Genomic DNA, 21,644 nt, shown 5'->3' on the forward strand with positions numbered 1-21,644 from the left:
GTCCACTTCGACCAGTCATTTGACAAACCGGTAACGTAAAGTTAGCGTAAAGAAAACACGTGGAGGATTACACACTCACAGAGGGATGACATTCAGAGATTAGAAGATTCATTAGGAGATGTATCCATTTTAGTAAATGTGTTTCTGTTTTGGGTATAGTGGTGTGCCATTTGCACAGCGTTTTTACTGGTGTGTGTGTTGTGACATTTGCGGTGCTTTTGCCCCAGTCGGTCACCTTAGATTCACCACAGCATTTGAAAACCTTGTCAGCAAGATCCCTGACCCAACTCTCATACGTGTCAAGGTAAGCTAACGCTAACTTTGTACAATTGTACAAATGCTATTAATAATAGTCTATAATTAGTTCTGGTCAATGTGTATCAAGATGAAGCATACAAAATTCATGTTAGACAGTACGTTGAAGACTTTAGCAATGATGTAGGCTAGCTGCTAATGTTAGCCCCACCAAAACCATCTATTTTTTAAACATGTCTCCAACCTAGCCAACTGATCTTCATTTTGAATATGAACATTGAAATTAAATCGTGAAATTCACTACGCATCACTATGCTGTAAACGTTTACAATACAATACAGATGATTTGTACTGGTTTTAGCCTTAAGCAGACCTTTCACTGGATGTGTAATGAGTGTAATGAGCTACATTTACAATGACAAATCCATATTTCCAGTTTTGGTGGTGTGAGTAATATAAAAGCAATGCAATAGTAGTGTAATGTATTGCAATCCAATTACAGTAGTGTAACGAATTACTTTGGAATGACAGTAATAAGTAATAAATAATGCAGTCAGTAACCTGCCCAACATTGTATATTTGTTTTGAAATTAATTGAATTAATGAATTTAATTTGTTTGCAAGAATAGCCATTTTTTTCTTGAATAAAAAATGGGGACAATATTGTATGAGCCATGCATACTTGAGAGCAGGGCATCGGCGTGGTGGTAGTAGTTTGGAGCGTGCGAGGCATAGCGTCGGGCCGCCTGCAGGATGTCGAATAGCATTTGGCAGCCACGCTCGCTGTCCTCCACTAGGTCCTCACCCTCCAGTAGCAGCAGCACTGGAATTATGTGGGGTACAGCTACCGGACCACCCAAAGAGCAATCTCAACACGCAAATGACAACAACAAAGAAGCAATGAATACTCATACCAGGGATTGAGTATCCCCATAACAGTCGCTAATACTCATGGCCAAAAAAAGAAAAAAATGGACATTGAGAAATTGGCGCAATGATACGTAATTTAGTACGGAATAGTTGTGGTTACCATCGCTGTCATTGAGTGCGTTCATGAAGGGCTTGAGGGTTTTCTCGAACAGGACGGCACTTTCTGTGTGGTTCCTTCTCAGCGAGCGCCACATCATCTCCAGCCGGACCACCTGCATGCGCACAATCAGTACATACCCAAGTATAAAAGCCCTAGTTTTAAACCCAGCCTCCCCCTTTTGACAGTTCTGATTTTGACAAACATTTCATTTATTCCAGACCTGGCCCTTTCGTCTTGGACCGTGATGATAATGATTTTGATTTTGATCGTTCCTTTTTCACACCTAGTCCTTGTTCGGTTCAATTTTCTTTGAGGATTTGATTTTTAGCCTTCCGTAGAGTGACCTTTGATGGGTCACCCATTTGGCCTTCTGCCCATTCCGGGGAGGCCGGCGGGGGTGCCAGAGTAAAGGTCACCAATCCGTCATCACAATCCACCTGTCCCTGCACTCAATTCCAAGTCACTCCCTCCTGAGTCGGTTCCCTCATCACGTCTTTTCCTGTTTCCCTCACCCAATTAAGATCCACCATTTTCAAATGCACTTTCCCCAAATCCTATCACTTCTGCCCCTTCTTATCTTTGATTTTCCCCAAACCAAATGATGGCAGGCTAAGGTAGCAGGAGTCCCTGTCCCTAGTCCCAAGCCTACGAGTCTGGACGTTCCTTTCCCTGTGCCTCGGCGGCTGGACATTCTGGTTCCCCCAAGTCTCCTGCCGGAGTCCAGTATCCGCTGCCCAAGTCTTCTGTTGGCGTCCGGCGTTGGCATACAGCGGCCGACGTCTCCTGCTATGTTTCGAGCTACCACCCTCACCTGCCAGTCTCCAGCGGCCACCTCTGCTCGCACTGCTTTGCAGTCTGGCGCCCCAGATGCTGTCCTGACTCTCCTTACAGCATGCATTTTGTCCGGTGTTCTTTGACGCCTTCCGGACTCACACCACAGGGCTCATCTCGTTTGTTGCCGGTGGTGTTTCTTGGACTTTTTTGGTTGTTTAGGACTTGTTTCCTCCACTGGGCACTGCCTGCTCTGCTTAGGGTTTGTTTTATGTGGGTTTTTTGTTTTATTTTCTGGGATGTCTGGAATTCATCTCTTATTGGGCTATGTCCTATTCTGTTTGGATTTTATGGGGTTTTTTTGTTGTTGTGGGATTTCTGGTTTCTGTTTTTGTGGGTTTTTGTTCATATTTCTGAGTTCATGTTTCTGTTTTCCTTGACAGTGCCTTGTCAGTGTCATTATGTTCACCTGACCTTGTCAACCTGCCCCCTGTGTGTTGACCAATCAGCTCCCTCCCCCAATTGTTTCCTGTCCAGTTGGTATGTGTTGTCTTGTAAGGTGTGTGTATATTAAGTCCTCAATTTCCTTTCAGTTGGTGTTGGGTTATTGTCATACTGTCACTCTGTCAGGTGTGTCCCTGCCTCCCTGCATGTGGGTCCACACCTTCCACCATCTCTACTACTATGTTGGATCGTGACAAACCATAACCATAATTTCATAAACCATAATTGAAACTCTAATTTCAAGCCCTAGCCTGAATCTGAAACCAATTATTGTAACCCTAACCCTTTTAGTTTGAGTCCTACTGTAACTCTGAAACCCAAATCCAAATTGAAGATGTTTAATCCTCACTTTGGCTTATAATTTGTAGCCCTAAAACCTAAACAATAACATTTTCATCCAAGTTTAAAAACTGACTTGCAACCATAATCATAGTTTAAAAATACTAATTACTATTACTAATAACTAATTCCAAACCCTAACTCATTCTGAAACCATACTGTGAACCCTGATTTGAAACCCTAATTTGAAAACTTAACCCTAACCCTAACATTGAAACTTAAATTTAAGTTTAAAACACTTATTTGAAATCTTAAACATAATTTAAAATCTTGCTTTTATAACCAAACCCGAGTTTGACTATTTAACCATTGTTGAAAATTACCTCAGTTTTGAAATCCTACTCGTAAAGTCCAATCCAAAGTAAAAACCCCAAACCTACTCTGGAACCCCAACAGGAGTGTAAAAACCTCATTGTAAACTTGAAGCATAGTTTGAAATGCTTCATCAAATGGAAAAATGCGGGCCACCTGAGGCATGTCCAGCGCCTTCATGACAGCGGAGAAGGCATATAGGTCATGTGCATGCTCCTTGAGGGCCCGTGCCAGGAGGATGAACTTGTGCAGAACGGTGGCCCGCTGGCTCACAGTGCCTGTGCAGCCCAGGATATCCACAGCCACGCCCAGTGCGATCAGGTGATGCCTGCAAATGTGCTTGTCAACCAGTCACTTTGGAAGATGCCTCAGACAATGCCAACTAGTGGCCAACAGTGAAATTACACTCAAACAAATATATGTATATATTTACACACACACACACACACACACACACACCGTGTGGGCCCCCGTGTTACGACATGAATCCATTTCGCGGTTAGGGTCGAAAGGCAAATTCGTCGTACGACGGGCAATCCAAACCTATGTTAAATAGCTAATGCTATTTAAGGTAAAAACATCAAAATTGTACATACATATTAAAAACTGGTACCAAAATAGTATAGCAAGTGCTACAAATATATAATATACATGTATACAATCAGAAAACATCATCAATAAAATATATAGAAAGGGTTATTTAAGGATTTATTTACCTTTGAGTGCCACTTGTTATGCCCATATTTCCTAATAAGGGTTATCTCCAGCACTGTTTCTATATAAATCTTCTTACTTCTCTCTTTAACATCACTAGCAATCTTGGGACCCATGGCTAACCTTTTCAACTTTGAATCAAGCAGTAAAATGCACTATAAATACGGTTTTGTAACCACTTATAATCACACAAAGCTTTACGGTTCCACCATTTTAAACAAGTGAGGCCGACCAATAGCAGACCACCATCTCCATGAGGAGACGCAGACGAGCATTGTAGTGACGCGTTACATGTAAGCAGTTGGACGGCAATAGTAAATAAGTGCAATTACCTAAAAACGTCAGCAGATTGAGGCAAAAACCCCTTAGGGTCATGACAGTTGTTTTTGTCGTAAAGCAGGGAAAATACCATAAAGAGGGGACGAATAATCTCAGTATTCCACATCGCAACATGATAAAAACGTAAGCCAGGGACGCTGTAACAAGGGGGTCCACAGTATGTATGTATATATATATATATATATATATATATATATATATATATATATATATATATATATATATATATATATATATATATATATATACTTGGGCTATTTTCGGAAATACTCAAACATATAGACAATGTAAATGTATCAACGTATTCTTGTTTTGAATTAGAAATATATGGAAGTGTGGCACTGCCAATGTTGATTCACCATCGAAAAACAAACCCCTCTTAATGTGCTTAAATACAATTTAATCATGTGGCGTTATTGGAAAAAATATCCTACATTGGTTAGCATTTCGCTCATATGTAAATTTGAAGGTATATACAAGTACTTTTGACTGTGTTTGCTAAATGCTAAAATAAACAATTTTTTTCTGATAATTTATTTTCTCATAATGCCACTGGGTACTAACTTCCGCACACTGTGGCATTGTGGGAAAAAATGTCAAATTCTACATAAAACAATGAAAATAAATTACTAATAAACAATAATTAATTAGTACAGTTTTAAATGTGCTGATATAAGGGAGGCCAATTCATCAAGTCAATATCATATGGGATTATTGAGAAAAAATGCTATGTTGCTAGCATTTAGCCAAGAAGTACATTTGAAGGTATTTGCAAGCTTTTGAGAACGTTTTTAGGCTAAACGCTAAAAACTTTTTCTAAAAAAATGTTCCCGATACCGTATTTCCAAAACTATAAGATACACCTAAAAGCATTCCATTTTTTCAAAAACTAAGAATGTGCCTTATAATTGGGTGCACCTTATTCATGGCATAAACTGCAAGTTTTCGAGGGATAGAAATAAATCAACTTAATCGCCATGTAAATTCTTCAAATTTTAATTATGTATATCAGTTGTAAATGTATTTTTACAATTAAAATGTTTATAAAAACCGTTTGAACTTTTGCAATGCTGTACATGCTCCAATTTCAAGCAATTGATTTGGGTACAAGGTGCAAAAACGGTAAAAGAAAGCAAAATTGTATAAAATAAATCCAGAAACTGTCTTTTAAATCAACAAAACAATATAGTTGAAGGTTTTTGGGCGCAATTTAAGTTCAATGGTATTCTTTTAAACTCTTGATTGGGCTTGGCATTGATCCGAACAGTCTTTCTATGTAATCAAGAGCTTTTTTTTCCCCTATTCTTCAGCTCGTACTTTCCACAAATCTTCTTCATTCTTCATTTCGAATTGAAAAGTTTGACTGACTTATCTGATTGTTTTTTGACATTTCCTTTAAAGCAGCTCTATCTAGTGCAGTGGTTCTTAACCTGGGTTCGATCGAACCCTAGGGGTTCGATAAGTCGGTCTCAGGGGTTCAGTGGAGCCTCCACCGCAGAGGTCCACCCCTCAGTCTAGTCTGCAGTTAGTGGGCACAGTCATTGAAAGTGTCCTGCTCTGAGATTTCCTACCGGTCCGCTTTGAGGTCGCTGGTTTATGCAGCAGAGTGAGACCTCCCTATCAGACCGCTTATATGTGTCTGAGTGAGACTCCCTACATGTCCGTTTTGAGAGCGCTGGATAAGCATCAGAGTGAGACCTCCTCCTCAGTCGGGACCACACACCGGAATTAGCCCGTTATCTCCCGAGCGCCGATCCAAGCAAATAAGCTCCTGCGGCCGGCGATCGTATGGACTCACTCAAATCATATTTTATTTTTTACTTAAGAAGGGTTCAGTGAATGAGCATATGAAACTGTGGGGTTCTCTGCCTCTAACAAGGTTAAGAACCACTGATCTAGTGGATGCGTAACACATTCGCAGCCATTATATAGCTTCTATTCTATGCACCTTATAATGTGGTGCGTGCGCCTTATATATGAAAACACTTTTCAAATAGGCCATTCATTGAAGGTGTGCCTTAAAATCCAGTGTGTCTTAGAGTGCAAAAAATATGGTAATTTTTTTTCTTATAATGCCACAGTGTATTGACTTGTGCTGATATGGCATTGGGGGGGAAAAATGTCAAACAGCCATGAATAAATAAAAATGAAAACAACCACTAAAAATGTCTAATAAACAATTGCTACTTACTAAATTTTGAATGTATTTTTAAAAGCCTTTTTTTTTTTTAATTACAAGTTGCAAGTCCCATGGTGTCATGGGAAAAATGCTATGTTACTAGCATTAACCCAGAAGACGTTTGAGTGTATTTGCAATTACTTTTGTATGGAGTAAGATCGCTGTCAAAAACACGTTTGCATGTTTCGCCATTCCGACAAGTATGACTCTCGCAAGACATGAGTGTATATGAATAGCGAAATGTCTTTTTGACAGCGATCTCGCGCCATACTTTTAAGCATGTTTGAAATGACTAAAAACATCATGTTTATCTCATAATGCCACTGGGTTTCATAGTTGCCCACATCCTGTGGAATTGTGGGAATAAAAATTAGACAAGAAAAAAAAAATAAAACCACAAAATAAATGACCAAAAAAACAATTAGTATTTTATTGGTCCAAGGTAAGCCGTTTCTTTTTTTTTTTTATTTTAAAGCACGAGTGTGAAAACATTTGGTATGTTGCTAGCAATTAGCCTAGAAGTAAGTTGAAGGCATTTTCAAGTTGGTTTGAAGGTATTTGGGGCTACCTCTCAAGCAGGTCTTGGCGCAACTGACGTCCGTGTGGCAGCGTGATGAACTCGAGGCCCGAGTCCACCCCCATGGCGCGCCTCTGCTCGGGAGTGACACCCACAATGCGCACCACCTGGCAGTCCACGCTGAGCATGTGCAGTGCAGTGGTGTCCGGGTCTGTGCGGTTGAAGAGCTCCTTAAGTGCCAGTAGCACACTGGGTTCTAGTGGTCGGTTGTTGTCGGGCAACAGCAGTGACTTGAAGTTCTCCAGCCGGAAGCATGAGCTGTACTCCGTCTGCCAAAAAAAATCACAGGCGTCTGCATGAAAGGCGAAGCCCGAGGCCTTTGAAATGGAAATTTGCGCCAAAAACATTTTATACGTCTACAGAGTCAGGCAGTTTGTTTTTTGTTAGTTTTTTCTGTGCTACAGCAAAAAGTAATGCTTTACATTAATTACATTACTTTTACAATACTTTTGTAATGCATTACTCCCAACACTGTGTGTGTAATATATATATATATATATATATATATATATATATATATATATATATATATATAATTATATATATATATATATATATTATATATATACACCCACGTATATACACATTGTGTGTGTTATATATACTGTATGTATGTATGTATGTATGTATATATATATATATATATATATATATATATATATATATATATATATATATATATATATAGTGTGTCCGCATTACTTTTTTGGCTTTGCTGTACCATCAAACACAACTTTTCTCGCATGTCACGGAATTGCCGATATGCTACTGGTCAATTAAGGCAGTCACGGTCTCAGTCATTGTCTCGATCACGGAGATGCCAATATGCTATTGGTCGATTAAAGTACCAGTCACAGTCTCAGTCACGGAGATGCATATGCTATTGGCCGGCGTAACGTCAATCACAGAAATGCCAATATGCTATTGGCCGAACGCCTTCATCTAGCTTGATGGCACAGTTGGTCGGTGTGTTGTGAAGACTTTGCAAACTTTATCTGTTAGACATGGCTTCTACAATTGCAAGTGGCGGTAAAGGAAGAAGTATGAGGATGATGACAATAGAAACAAAGCAGGAGATAATAAAAAAATATGAAGGAGGCGCACCCATAGTTAATCTTGCTAGTGAGTATGGCTGTAACCACTCGGCAGTCTTCTAAGGGCAAGAATTTCCTTGCCAGGGGACGGACCTCGGTCAACAACAAAATGGAGAGGCTTCTTCTATTATGGATTAAGGAGAAGGAAATTGCCGGTGATAGGTTCTCATTTAAGAAAAGTTCTCGTTTAAGAAAAAATAAATACAAATTCTGCGTGTTCGTCTCTGCTCCCCTCCGCCTCCACCCACCACCAGCTCAAGTCATGTGGCCCCAAAGGTAAATGTCATTTTTCCTTTGTATATGTATGTTATTTAATTTGACTGTACAGTAGATTGTTACTAATTTTTATTGTGTGTATAAATTTGTTATGTTTTTACCTAAGGTTTTTGCACACGGTGTCTGCTGAACGGATTAAGTTTGTAACACAGGAGCCCTGTATATATATATAATATATATATATATATATATATATATATATATATATATATATATATATATATATATATATATATATATATATCCCAGAGATGTTGGAACATTGGGTTTAGGTCAGGGGACCGTGAACGCCATTCAATTGTTTAAATTCCTTCATCCTCCAGGTACTGCCTGCATACTCTTGCCACAATGCACACATTGCCGTGCATTAGGAGGAAACCAGGACCTACTGCACCAGCGTAGGGTCTGACAATGGGTTCAAGGATTTCACCTCGATACCTTATGACAAAGCACCATTTCTTAGGCAGTAGAGGTCTGTGCGTCCCACCATGGATATGCCTCCCCAGACCATCACTGACGCACGACCAAACCAGACATGTTGAATGACGTTGCAGGCAGCATAACATTCTCCTTGTCTTCTCCAGACTCTTTCACGTCTAACACAGGTGCTCAGGGTGAACCTGTTCTTGTCTGTGAAAAGTACAGGGCGCTAGTGGCGGACTTGGCAATTCTGGTGTTCTTGAGCAAATCCCAGTCGAGCTCCACGGTGCTGGGTATTGAGCACAGGGCCCACTACAGAACGTCGGGCCCTCAGGCCACCTTCATGAAGCCTGTTGCTTATTGTTTGGGTAGAGACATTAACACGTGGCCCTCTGGAGGTCATTCTTTAGGACACGAGCATTGCTCAGCCTGTTCCGCCTTGGACAAAGGAGATGGTATCGGTCCTGCTGAGGAGTTGAGGACCTTCTATGGCCCTGTGCAGCTCTCCGAGAATAACCACCAGTCTCCTGAAATTGCCTCCATTTTCTGGAGATTGTGCTGGGGGACACATTAAACCTTCTTGGTGCAGCACATGTGGATGTCCCATCCTGGAGAAGTTGGACAACCTGAGCAACTTCTGTAGGGTTAAGTAATCACCTATAATGCCAGTAGATATAATTACGCAAGCCAAAATCAGCACAAATGGAAAACCAGCCAAAAAAGATCAATTCTAATTGTTGCCACTGAACTGCACCTGCTGTTAATTAATTTCATGAAGACCAATACAGCTGTTAATTAATCAGGCCCTCAGCTGCTTAACCAACCAGAAAATTATCAGACAGGTTTAATTCAATTCATGCCAAAAAAAATGTGTTCCTTAAATTTTTGTGAGCAATTTATATACAGTAATCCCTCATTTATTGCGGGGGTTGTGTTCCAAAAATAACACGCGCAAAGGGAAATCCGTGAGTCAGCTTTTTTTTTTTTTTTTATTATGTTACAATGCAATACTAAACTATAGAATAAAACCAAAAATCAAAACTAGTATTAAAGCCCAAAATTAGTAATTAGTAAATAACAAGTAAGTAATTAGTAAAAAGTAATTGGTAAATATAGTAATACAAGGATGGAAACATGCTCACTCGCGTATTTCACATTCCCAACTTTGCCTCTTAGTCCTGACTCCGCACATTGTTATGGGTAGTTGTTAGCGTTCTTTTCCGTAAAGCAGCGAAGCTGTGAAAGATGAACCGCAATTCAGTGAGGGATTACTGTATTTACAAAACAAATGTGCGACCGAAGGAAATTTCTGTCCTGTTTTGCAGTGAGTTGTAAACCTGTGGCTGTTCAAAGAGCTCCTTGTCAGGCAGCGGCGGCAGGCAGCACGCCGTCTCGTCGCTGTTGTTGTCGGCCTCAAGGAAGCCGAAGGAGGTCTCAGTGATCCGCACCCGGCTCTGCCACTTTTCCTCTGCCCGAAGCCGGTCCACGTGACGTTTGCGTCGGGACTGAGGCACCTGAACACACAAAAAACATGTTAGCACACTCAAGATAGGGATGGGAAAATGAAGCACTTGTGATCATATTTTCCTCCACAAGATGGTGCTCGTGCTATAAAAGTATAAAATCTAAATATAAGATATAACTATTACCAGCATTGTTGGGCAAGTTACTTCAAAACTGTAATGCATTATTGTGTGAAGGCGAAAGCCTTCCCACATATGGTATTCCTCTTGTTTTTATTCCGCCCATTTTTTGATGGGTTTCAACTCATTGCCAGTTCACCCGATTCACACCATTCCATTGTCATATTATTCCACTTATTTGTAAGAGGTGTGCTTCCATTTTTCTCATTCCAATTATGTATTAATTTCCCACAATTCCCAGTCCCCCCCAAAAAAAATCCCATTGATTTAACATTGGGTGATTTTACGTTTCATATTTAAAACTTTCACATTTTATATTTTCAATATTCAGCCCTTTCATCTCGCCTTAGGGATCATTCCCATCGTTCCAGTAATCCATCATTTCCACTATTTTCCTATAAATCCATATTTTTCACCCTTTTAATAATTCTCAATTCATTTCCAATGAGAGCGCTTCCCATTCATTCCCAACAGATTTAACATTTCTTATTTTGAGCTTTCCCATTTCATATCCACAACCTTTTACTCATTCATATCGCCTTATGGATCATTCCCATCATACCCACACAATTTCCACTTTTTTCAGTTTTTCCCTTATAACTTCTACATTAGTCTATTCAATTGCTTCCAACTTTATATGTGAAAGATTGTTCTTTCCTTTGCCATACACTCCCTTTCACCTATTAATTGATGTTTTTGCCATTCAAATACCCACACAATTTTCACTTTTTTTCTGTTTTTACCCAGTATCTTCTATATTATTTGGCCTGTTCAAACTGTTCAAACCTTGTGTTAAAAATTGCTTCTTTTCACTGCCATATTTTTCCTTTTACATTTTAATTCATGTTTTTGCAATTCGAATACCCACACAATTTCAGCTTTTTTCAGTTTTTCCCTTGTATCTTCTACATTATTTGGCCTATTCACACCGTTCCAACTTTATATATTAAAGATTGTTCTTTCCACTGCCATTCACTTCCTTTCACCGATTAATTTATGTTTTTGCAATTTAAAAACCCAAACAATTTCCACTTTTTTTCAGTTTTTCCATTGTATCTTCTGCATTATTTGGCCTATTCAAACTGTTCCAACTTTGTAATATTCACATTTCTTCACAGATTCAACCCATTCAAACAATGTCATTCCACCATTCAACACCTCTCCCTTCAGTGCTTACGCCTTCACATGCAATTTCTTCAGGAATTGCACATTCTAGTTTAATACTTATCACTGTCATTTCAAAGTATTTAGTTAGATTACTGTATTTGAATTGTAATGCATTACACTACTATTGTATAAGTTTTATATTACTCTCTTTACCATAACTGGAAATATCAATTTAAATGGAGCTCATTGCACTCATTACACATCCAAAGTTGGCTTAACATTAAAACCAGTACAAATCATTCCACCTGGATTGTATTTTGAACCTTTAAAGACAAGATACATATGTTTTGTTTTGTTTTTTTGTATTTTAATCCCTTTATAACTTATCTTCTCAGCGTAGTGATGCATATTGTTTATGCTGTAGGTAAAAACAGTTAGTGCATATCACAATTTCAATGTGAATATTCAAATTCAAGTTTCGGTGGAGCTAACATTAGCAGCTATCCTACAGTATCATTGTTATTGTGTGCTTCATCTTGGTACATATTGACATACTCAAATACTAAGTAATTGATTACTTCAAGTACTAAAATAACCAAAGTAATGGATTATTTAATTACTTCACTATTCAATCTACCTAACTAAAATACACAAAGTAGCTGATTTTTAGACACTTCTTTCGCCAAACACTGGAAGAAGTACCTGGAACTGGGGGTCTCAACGCTGACAAACCAAACAAAAAAATGAGTTGGGATTAAATGAGTTAAAGGCATACTTGCACATGACAAATAACTTGGCTACCTAAATAAGTGCACTAAACCTTTGAGTAACATGCTAACAAAATGTTTAAAAAAAAAAAAAACACAGGTGTTCTGAATGTTCTATGTTGTAAAGCAGGAGTGTCAAACTCATATCTTGCGGGACGCATAGAGCAAAATTAATAAAATAATGGTCAATGTTTAGATTTATATGATGTTAAATTTCAGATTTCTTATTCTTTTTCAATACTGTCCAAAAGAGTACAAATAAATGTCTCTGTTCATCATAAAACATTAACATTTTTATTAAACGTAAAACATTTTAGGTTTTTCATTTCTTTAAGTAAAAAAATCAGCTCATTTTTATTCTTTACATTACGAAATCATCTCGCAGGCCTGATTAAACCCTGTTCGACACCACTGTTTAATAGTTGAATGAATATTAAAGAAACTTTGTTCTATCCCCCCCCAAAATATAATTGGTGTTAGAATAATTGTATATAGGCGCAACTTGACCACAGGTTGGGATGGTATGAGGTGAGTCGTTATGCTCCTGGGAAAGAAGATAGCAGCATGGACACGTGCCTACTTTCCCCACTACCACAAGTTGACCCTGAACCCTTCAGGGCAGCAATGGTTTTCTAATTAGGGCCTACCCAATTGAATAAAAGAGATAGGATGTGTGTCAGACCGGTAGTAGATCTGTGATGGTGCACATCTCTGTCCATTCTCTTCATGAGTAAAAAGAGTCCAGCTCTCTTGTCTTCCTTCCTGGTGTTTTGTTTATTATAAGTTCAAGGTTGACTGAACCAGACAATCGGGGGCCAAAAAATGGTATTGAAACAACACTGCATAATTTATTGGGTGGAGGCATGATGTTGTCAGACCTGCACAACCAGTTCGTCGTAGAAAGAGGATGGGTCATTGTCCTGGTGTGAAGGTGCTCTGGCTTGGGGGACTTTGGTGAACACGGCAGAGATTCTGAGGGGCTTGGGAGGTGCACAGGAATGCAGCTGACCATCTGACCCCCGCAGTGTCACACCCCCACCTAAGCACGCCGAACAAAATGCAATCAGACACAAACCAAGAAAACGTCGATGGCTTTTGATTTATCGTGCGTGACCGTTACCAGGGTAACAGGGGCGGGTCTGCCGTGGCTTGGGGCTTAGAAGGGGCTCACTCCCTGAACGGAACACTGGCGAGATGGGAGGGGGACCTGCATTCTCTACTTTGGCATTAGATGAGGCACCTACACAGAAAAGAGTCCAAGAAATGATGCTCAGCTAAGGATGTGGACAAACGTTTTCAAGATTCAAGAGTTTTATTGTAATATGCATTATAATACGACACAATGAAATTCTTATTCTGTTCACTTCCCCGAGCAGACTACATTCCACAATCGGGCAAATAATGAAGTAGGCAATAAAAAATAAGACTTTTCTCACATTTCTGAGCCCTACATGCCTCTCTCAACATTGCAACAGAAATGGGGAACCTCTTTAACTCATTCATCCCCCAAAACTTGATGATACATCGTTAAAGTCCAGACATTCAATTCTATGTACTTAGTTACGGTATTTTGTTTTCTCAATGAGGGAAATTATAAGAATTATGAGTCTGAATCTAAAAATCTGAAAATAGCTGGCTCGGAATGAGACATCATGTTTCACTGATTCACTCTATGTTTGTCAACAGGAAAGAGTTCTTTACCTCCGAGTGTGTGTATATTTGTGAACTGGTTTAATCGGCAAACGTGGAAGTGTATCTCACACAGCTTTTGCCTGTGAAATTCATGTTTGTAAACTGCAGGAATGACTGAAACAGAGACTCGATTCTCATTTATCAATTACAGAAAAGAAAAATCAAAATGTTTCGTCACACAAGCAGAAAATGTTACCATTAAATCCATGTTCTTTTTGACCTTTGTTTTAGCAGAAAAGAACCTCTAGCTGCGTTTTTGGTGAAACTTAAGATAGCTAGATGAAGTAGTTTACACCACATTTCATGATTAAATTTGATGTTCTCAAAACAAACTGCTATTGGTTTTCAAATCATAGTATCTCTGTAGCAATATTTATATATTCATAATACATTTGCTCAAACATATTAAAACTGTTAGCAGCGAGAGATTGTACATCTTGTTAAACATATTGAGGTTGCTAGCAGTAAAAGTTTTTGGTGGGGTCGAGTTAAAATGCCCTTATCAGATCTGTGTCCGGCGCACAGTGCCAAGTTTGAAGCCCAGAACCTTGCCAAGACCAATGGATGATGTGTAGAAATAAAAGTTGAGCATTGATAAAAAAAAAAAATTCGACATGCATGACATGTGACTGTGTTCAATGAAAAGCAAAGTTGAACGAAGGGCTGGCACAACGACGGTTGAGACTATCCACTTTACACTAACTACTTATTTACCTACTGATGACGTAGCATCAGGAGCAACTATGGGTTCAACGTCTTGCTCAAGGACACTTTGACATGGTAATGATGATCAGGGGAACAAACCCACAGCATCTCGGCTAGGAGACGACCACTCTACCACTAAGCCATGCCGACTTCAATCTGAGGCAATTCCACACTTGACTCAATTGGCTTGATAGATCAGAGGTAGTGATGAAACCTCATGAAGCACTTGTATTTTGCTCTTCATGGTAGTGCTTTTGGTTTAAAGATAAAAACTAGTACAATGGAAATGTTTTCCATTTTCAATACATCTCAAAACAAAGAGGGGCATCTACAGGGGCAAAATAATATCAGAAGTGCTTCATGAAGATTCATTTTTCTGTTACTCGTCAGAGGTGTCCCAATACTTTTTGCCCATCCACGTGTGTTCGCGCGGTGGTTACCAGGCCTAAGGTTGCTATCCGACTGGGCCGACTGAAGCGATGGCTTGCACCCAAGGTTCTCCAGGTTGCTGGGGTGACTCCCACTCCTGCCGCACCACACAGGAAGTGAGCTTGGAATGGATGTTGCTTTCCGGCGTGGGTGCGCTCACCTGAGCAGAGGGTTGACAAGCGGACAGTCTGCCAGGGTGCTGCTGAAGCTGCGCCGCTTGCTGCGTTCATGTTGGGATTTTCCCACGCCATTCTTCCAGTCGGCCTGCTGTTGCTTGCCGATGACCCGCAGAGGAAGCGTCCTGGTAAGCGGGTGGAAGATGATGGCTCCTGAAGCTTGGGAGATGGGCCGTCTCCCACCCACGTAAAAGTGGATCAGAGCAGGAACGTTGTCGAAGCGGTCCTCTTCAAACTGAAACAGTTCACGGGAGTAGCCCTGTCTCACAGACACACAAACACACATACACACACGTTTGCATGGATATTCTTGAGAGGCCATCCACTGACATAATCCATTTCCTATCTCCCAATTAACCATCAGAAATGATTGCCTAACCCCAACCTAGTTCAAAGCTATACTCTAAAAGCAAGTCTTGATCTCCATAAAGAGGTCTGAACAAGTGAAGACCAGCCTATATGTCCTATATGAGTACACGTTTAGATTGCTCACTCTGTCTCACTCTGATTAAATGCAAATCTAATCAAGTCTTCTTTTGACCAGATCTGTGCTTATTAACTTTTGAAACCCATTTTTACATGATCAGTAACATTAACTCCCTCAATCCCAAAGATGTACTTTTACGTATTTTTGAGACCCTCATTTGTTCTAGTAGTTGAAAAGAAAAATGTAAATTAGTACATGGCATTGAATGTGTGGCCTCTGCAATGTTGTATAAGTACGTCTTTGGGAGTGAATGAGTTCATGGGAACCAGCTCTGTCCTGCGTGTCCTTCTACAAATAGGAACTACAGGTGTGAGCTCAGCTTTTCTTTTTACAATTTATACCAATGATTGCAGGAGTAGACTGCCAAATAACTACATTTGTAAATATTCAGATGGTACTGTTATTCTTAGTCTTCTCTCCGGTGAGAAAAACCCTATTGGCTACCTTAAGGAAATTTACTATTTTAACGAGGGGTCCGAGAACAGCTACCTTGGTGTAAATCCTGATAAAAATGAAGACGTGATTTTCGTCCCTTAACACGTGTGGGCACATGAACCGGTGGCTCTGGGGGCACACCTAACTTCATAAAAGAAAGTCCAAATGGACAACATGCTAAAAGGGAATGTCCTTGTGGACTATTTATGCGCTAAACTGGCCCAAAGGTTGCACTTGGTTCGAAGCCTTAGATTCTTTGGGGTAAGCATGGGAGCCATGACCATCTTTTATGATGCTGTGCTAGTTATCATCATAAGACATAGCATAGGAGCTTGGTTTGAGACTTTATCTATTGAAGGAAATTCATATTTTTCAATTTCAATACATCAATAAAATAGTGTGTACATGGAACTGTGTTGATCTAATAAAGATTGACACGACGTAATGTCAGTATAAAGCAGATATGGTCCTGGCCCAGGGGAAATAAAGACAAGTCGGCACCTCCAAAAGGAACAGATAGCATCCCCCGAGACAACATTCCACCAGGAACAAAAGGCTAGGTGTGGCCTTCAAGAGAAGATATCAGCCAGGGTTTATGGTGGACAGACCTCCTGCCGCTTCAAAGAACAAAGACTTTTGAAGACGCCATCCCCACACAAACAAACACCCACGCCTGCACGACACCATCCCCACACAAATAGACACGCACACACCGACACGCACGCACGTGCACGCACACACACACACACACACACACACACACACACACACACTTGCATTCTACAGTGGGACTAGATGCCCCAAAAGGGTATAAGAACTGAATGTTGAAGGTGAAAGGTTGCCATTTTCTGCTCCGACCTTTGGCAGGACTGGCCCGAGGCCTTGTGTACTTTCCCACTCTGTCTGGATTAAACCAATTGTTTCACTATGTTGTGGTATGGGCGATCTTTCAACAAAAACGAACACGCTAGGAACTAGTTTAAGGCAAGAAGCTTTTTTCTAGATTCCTTCAGTATCCAACTCAAATAATGGTGATAATGGTGAAAACGGCCATGAAAGTTATTGTGAGTAAAGACTCTCCATCATTACAAAGGATATTTGCGAAATCTGTGCCTAGTCTGGCAAAAAGAATCCTGGCTGATGCTCAACATATTTTATATTCTGAATATGTGATCTCACCCTCAGGTAGACTTTTCAGAATGTGTTGTTGCAAAAGCAAAAGATTTAAATGATCTTTCCTCCCTGCGTCGGATGTTTTACTGAACAAAAGTCAAAAGGATTGACCCTTCATAGGATCAAGTAAAAAATAAATAAATAAATAAAATTTAAAAAAAAAAGACTCACTGCTTGTGTATATTTTACACTTCTTATGTATCTTTGTAATTTATTTTGATTTTAAATACAAGAATGTTAACAATCCCAATCTACTGCACAGACTTGGACATATCAGTGTTGTATCATAGGCTCCTCCAGCAAACCTGCAGAACAGTTGCTTGACACTTTCTCCAGTTTCTGTCCTTCACGGACAAAGCAGATGGCCTTAACTACAGCTTGGATATGTCTGCTGCCCTTGATCCTCTTTCTGATTGCCTCTGCGATGGATATGAGTACCTGGTCATGCCTCCATCAGTACCTCGCTCAGTGCTTTGGAGCAGCTGCTCAGGACCCGTTCCAGCATCCCTGATTTGAAACACAGCAGGCAAGTGGGTGTTTCTACTGTATTTTGCCTCTTGTGGAAATAAAATGGGCTCGGGAGGACATCATAGACCCCCTGGATCAAGAACTTGATCATCATTTCAGGTGACTCTTCGCTCCATCGCCTGCTCCCACTTCATCCAGGCAACCTGTTTCCACATGGCCACTGCCATGCTGGTTCGCTCTTCTTCAACTGAAGCTCGCACCTCCTCTGCACCAACCTCTGCCTCTCTCTTCCGCTGGCGCAGTCAAATCGGGTAGCTGGTTGGCTCCCAAGTCTGGCTCTGCCTTGTACCACAGTCCCCAGGATAGCATTATGCTTCAGCCGTGACTGTGCCTGCTGAATCGTGTCGGCTGTCCTCCACATTCTCCCTGTCCTCACAACAATCCCTGCCCCGGGTTCATTTTGGTATCTCTGGATCCAGAGTACTCCAGTTGTTCCCTTGCCCATGTCACAATGAACTCCTCCCTGACTGAGCTGAAGACGAGATTGAGCTTTTTGGTGTTGCCAAACAACCCAGTGCTGCTCAGGCTGCGTGGTGATCCCAGCCATCTTCTCAGAAAAATGCTCACCTTCTGTTCGATGCCTTCCATCACAGTCATGGGAACCTCTTTAATGAAGAGAGGCCAGAGAATTCTTGGAAGGATCCTGTGTTGGTAGACCCAGGCCTTGAATCTTTGTGGGAGCACAGAATTGTCCACTGTCCTGAGCCAGCACTGTTGGTCAGCATTGGTTGCCTTGATGGAGTCTGCGTCTTTCAGACTACAGTTAAAGACCTTCACTGGGATCTGATCTTTTCCCAAGATGGAGTGGAATCTGTCTCTTACTCTCCCCTTCTTCATAACCAAGGACCTGGACTTTGCCAGCTTGAAGCTTATACATGCCCACTTCGTGATGCACTCTAAACCCTGGATGATCCACCTGGCTTCTGGTAAAGTTGTCATTGTTACAGTGAGGTCCTTCATGAAGGCTCTGATGGGAGGTTGTTTAACTTCTGGCTTGCTCAGGGGACCTCTACATTCTGGTTTGGCTGCCTTGACCAGCATGTTCATTGCCAGCGCGAAGAGGATCACAGAGATTGTATACCCGGTGATTATTCCAACTTCTAGCAGGTGCCAGTCCGATGGCAACTCACCAGAGGTGACTCTCAAACTGAACTTTCTGTAATTGTCCAGGATGAGGTGTTTCACCTTCTGAGGGACGTGATGTCATTCCTGTGCAGCTTCCACCAGCTTGTGGGGTGTCAAGCCATAGGCATTGGTGAGATCCAGCCACAGCACTGCCAAATCCTCTTTGTCCTCTCTCGCTTCCCTGATGAGTTTCGTTACCACACCTGTGTGTTCCAGGCAACCAGGAACTCCCAGTATTTTACACTGAAGTGTCAATGTTTTTGTCGTCTTTCACATCAGTCTCACTCGGCCACACCACTCCCTCTCTTTCTCGCATTTAACTCAAATGCGTTGACGAAGAACACATCCATTCAAAACAGAAAAAAATGTAAATAAATGAAAAAATCATACATACAAAAATAGCATGTTACACCCTCTATCAAAACTACGAGTCGCTGTTGGAGTGAACACTTTCCCAATTCTAGCGAGTGCTTTGTGACGAGAAGCCAGCTAAAAGTACACAATGAAAAGGACCATCTGCATTAAAGCAATCAGCGATGGTGGCAGTATGTTCTTTTCGGGAGCTTCCATCGTGGAGAGGACACTCGGGGAACCGAGCCATTTCCGTGTGTTACCCTTTGAGATGCACAGCTATTTGCTGTCATGAATCTGCTTCATTGTTATCTTGCTGCGTGATTCGTGCTTTCTGTGATCCAATGGCAGTTTGCTTCAACAATGAGAAGTAGAAGGGGGGAGAAGTTGCATTGCCGACGTTTTTGCCATCGCATTGCCGATGACCACTTTCGGCTGGTGGGATGGTGTTTCAGCATCACTCGGCATGTTGTTTATGACAAAAAGCTATAAAAAAGAATACACACACTGAGCACTAAATGTAGCGGATTTCTGATTCAGATTGCCAGGAAGTAAATCTACTTCAGTCGGTGTTCTGTCCGTATGTTTTTTATTTTTTTTAAAGCTCCGCATCACAAATGCGCTAGCTCATGGTGAGCATTCCGGTCAGCGACTCGCCTTTTCTCGTAGTTGAAGCAAATTGGACTTGGCTGTCCTCTTGTCTGTCAATATGCAGTCGAGAGTGTTCCAGAGCATCCATCAATTTTCTCTCATTCCACGATTTCAAAACATTAAACTGGACACAGTGGAAAGAAAGCGTAATGGCGGCTTCTGTTACCGAAACAACACACTCCCGAGTTCAACCAACCAATCAGCGTTATTTAGGACAGCACGCCTCCCTCAAGCTACCCGGGTATGAACTCTCCGACCCTACTCACAGCTAGGAGCTAAAAAGGTTCAGGGTAGAGGCTTAGCGGAAACTTCCATACAGGGGACGATTTTTGGTTTGAACGTATGTTGGAGAATTACGTTAGCCACTTCTTTAATCAACTCTTAATCATTTCAATTAATTAATTAATGGTATGTCAATCAAAAATAACGTGTTAATCGATGTTATGTTAATCAATAATTAGTCAAATATATGACGTGTTAATCAATCATGTGTTAGTCAATCACACCATTCACATGTTAATCATTGATCGATTGATATTTCTTATTTGTGTTTTTTGATTCATAGTTGATTCATATGGTGATTATACATTTGACACCTTTTAGACCATTAGACTTTGTGGCAGTTACATGTTTCATATATGTCATATACGTTATGGATTGTGTTAGTAAAAATGGTTGTCAAGGTCTTTTCAGAGGGCAGTCATCAACGCTGTTGAGAAAGAGCCTCACATCCAGTGCCCAGAGGAACCTGAAGACTCCTCTGAAAGAGGAAGCCGTTTGAGGAAGTGCTGTGGACCTGAGTGTTCAATTTACTAAAAAATGTTACTGCATATTATGTTGTGCCACACTTACATGCGCTTTCAAAGCTTCAGGTTCCAGCTGCGCACATCGCTCCCCCATGCATTTTTACCTTTTAGGGCTGGAACCTTCAAGTAACCTAGGGAACTCTGACATAATCAAGTGGGGGCCAAGAGGGAAGGCCTCAGAGCGCGGCAGCACTGAAGCTTCTGTGGTCCTGACTCGTTCTCCTCATGCATGAGTAAATACTTGCCTTCTCTCTTTCTTTGTGAACCACTGATTTCTATAAGTGTCAACTTGGTGAACCTAACAACGTAAAAGGGAACTTACGCTACCCGGGATACAGCAGAAGAGTTCCTATGGTATGCTCCTACGGGCTATTGTGTCCTATCGGAAATGTAGGAATGAAACCAGGAGAAAGCAGAACCAGTGAGGCCTAAGGGTTCATGGAGGCGGTGGAGCAGGATGGTGTGGGAGACAGTGTCAAAAGCCGGTGATAGGTCTAAGAGGATGAGAAGGCTGATGTGGCCATTGTCTGCAGCTATGAGCAGGCCATCCATTATTTTGATGAGTGCAGTTTCCGTGCCAGGGTAGGGTTGAAAACCAGACTGGAGTGACTCGAAGAGCTCATGGTGGGACATATGTTGTTGAAGTTGGGCAGCCACTGCCCTTCCCAGAATTTTGTTGAGGAAGGGTAGGTTGGAGATCGGACAGTGGGCTGCCAGGGTCGTCAGGGTCTACGCTGGGTTTCTTGAGGGTGGGAATCA

At 41.0% G+C, this 21,644-nt stretch overlaps 1 protein-coding gene across 6 annotated transcripts in view; it reads right to left on the reverse strand.

Annotated features, from left to right (window-relative positions):
• sh2d3a (SH2 domain containing 3A) overlaps nucleotides 1-21,644 on the reverse strand; it is a 98,003-nt gene that overhangs the window by 12,096 nt on the left and 64,263 nt on the right. For all 6 annotated transcript variants that reach the window (XM_088418591.1, XM_088418587.1, XM_088418589.1 and 3 more), the window contains 9 exons: nucleotides 15,314-15,588; nucleotides 15,165-15,250; nucleotides 13,448-13,567; nucleotides 13,206-13,366; nucleotides 10,148-10,324; nucleotides 7,012-7,289; nucleotides 3,368-3,539; nucleotides 1,286-1,397; nucleotides 938-1,123 (listed from right to left, as the gene is read on the reverse strand). In XM_088418591.1, coding sequence (XP_088274717.1) covers nucleotides 938-1,123; nucleotides 1,286-1,397; nucleotides 3,368-3,539; nucleotides 7,012-7,289; nucleotides 10,148-10,324; nucleotides 13,206-13,366; nucleotides 13,448-13,567; nucleotides 15,165-15,250; nucleotides 15,314-15,588 — 1,567 coding nt within the window. The remainder of the gene's footprint in view (nucleotides 1-937; nucleotides 1,124-1,285; nucleotides 1,398-3,367; nucleotides 3,540-7,011; nucleotides 7,290-10,147; nucleotides 10,325-13,205; nucleotides 13,367-13,447; nucleotides 13,568-15,164; nucleotides 15,251-15,313; nucleotides 15,589-21,644) is intronic.

Source organism: Hippichthys cyanospilos, chromosome 7, assembly GCF_059441005.1.
Source record: "Hippichthys cyanospilos isolate Australia breed blue-spotted pipefish chromosome 7, RoL_Hcya_1.0, whole genome shotgun sequence".
Lineage (NCBI taxonomy): Eukaryota > Metazoa > Chordata > Actinopteri > Syngnathiformes > Syngnathidae > Hippichthys > Hippichthys cyanospilos.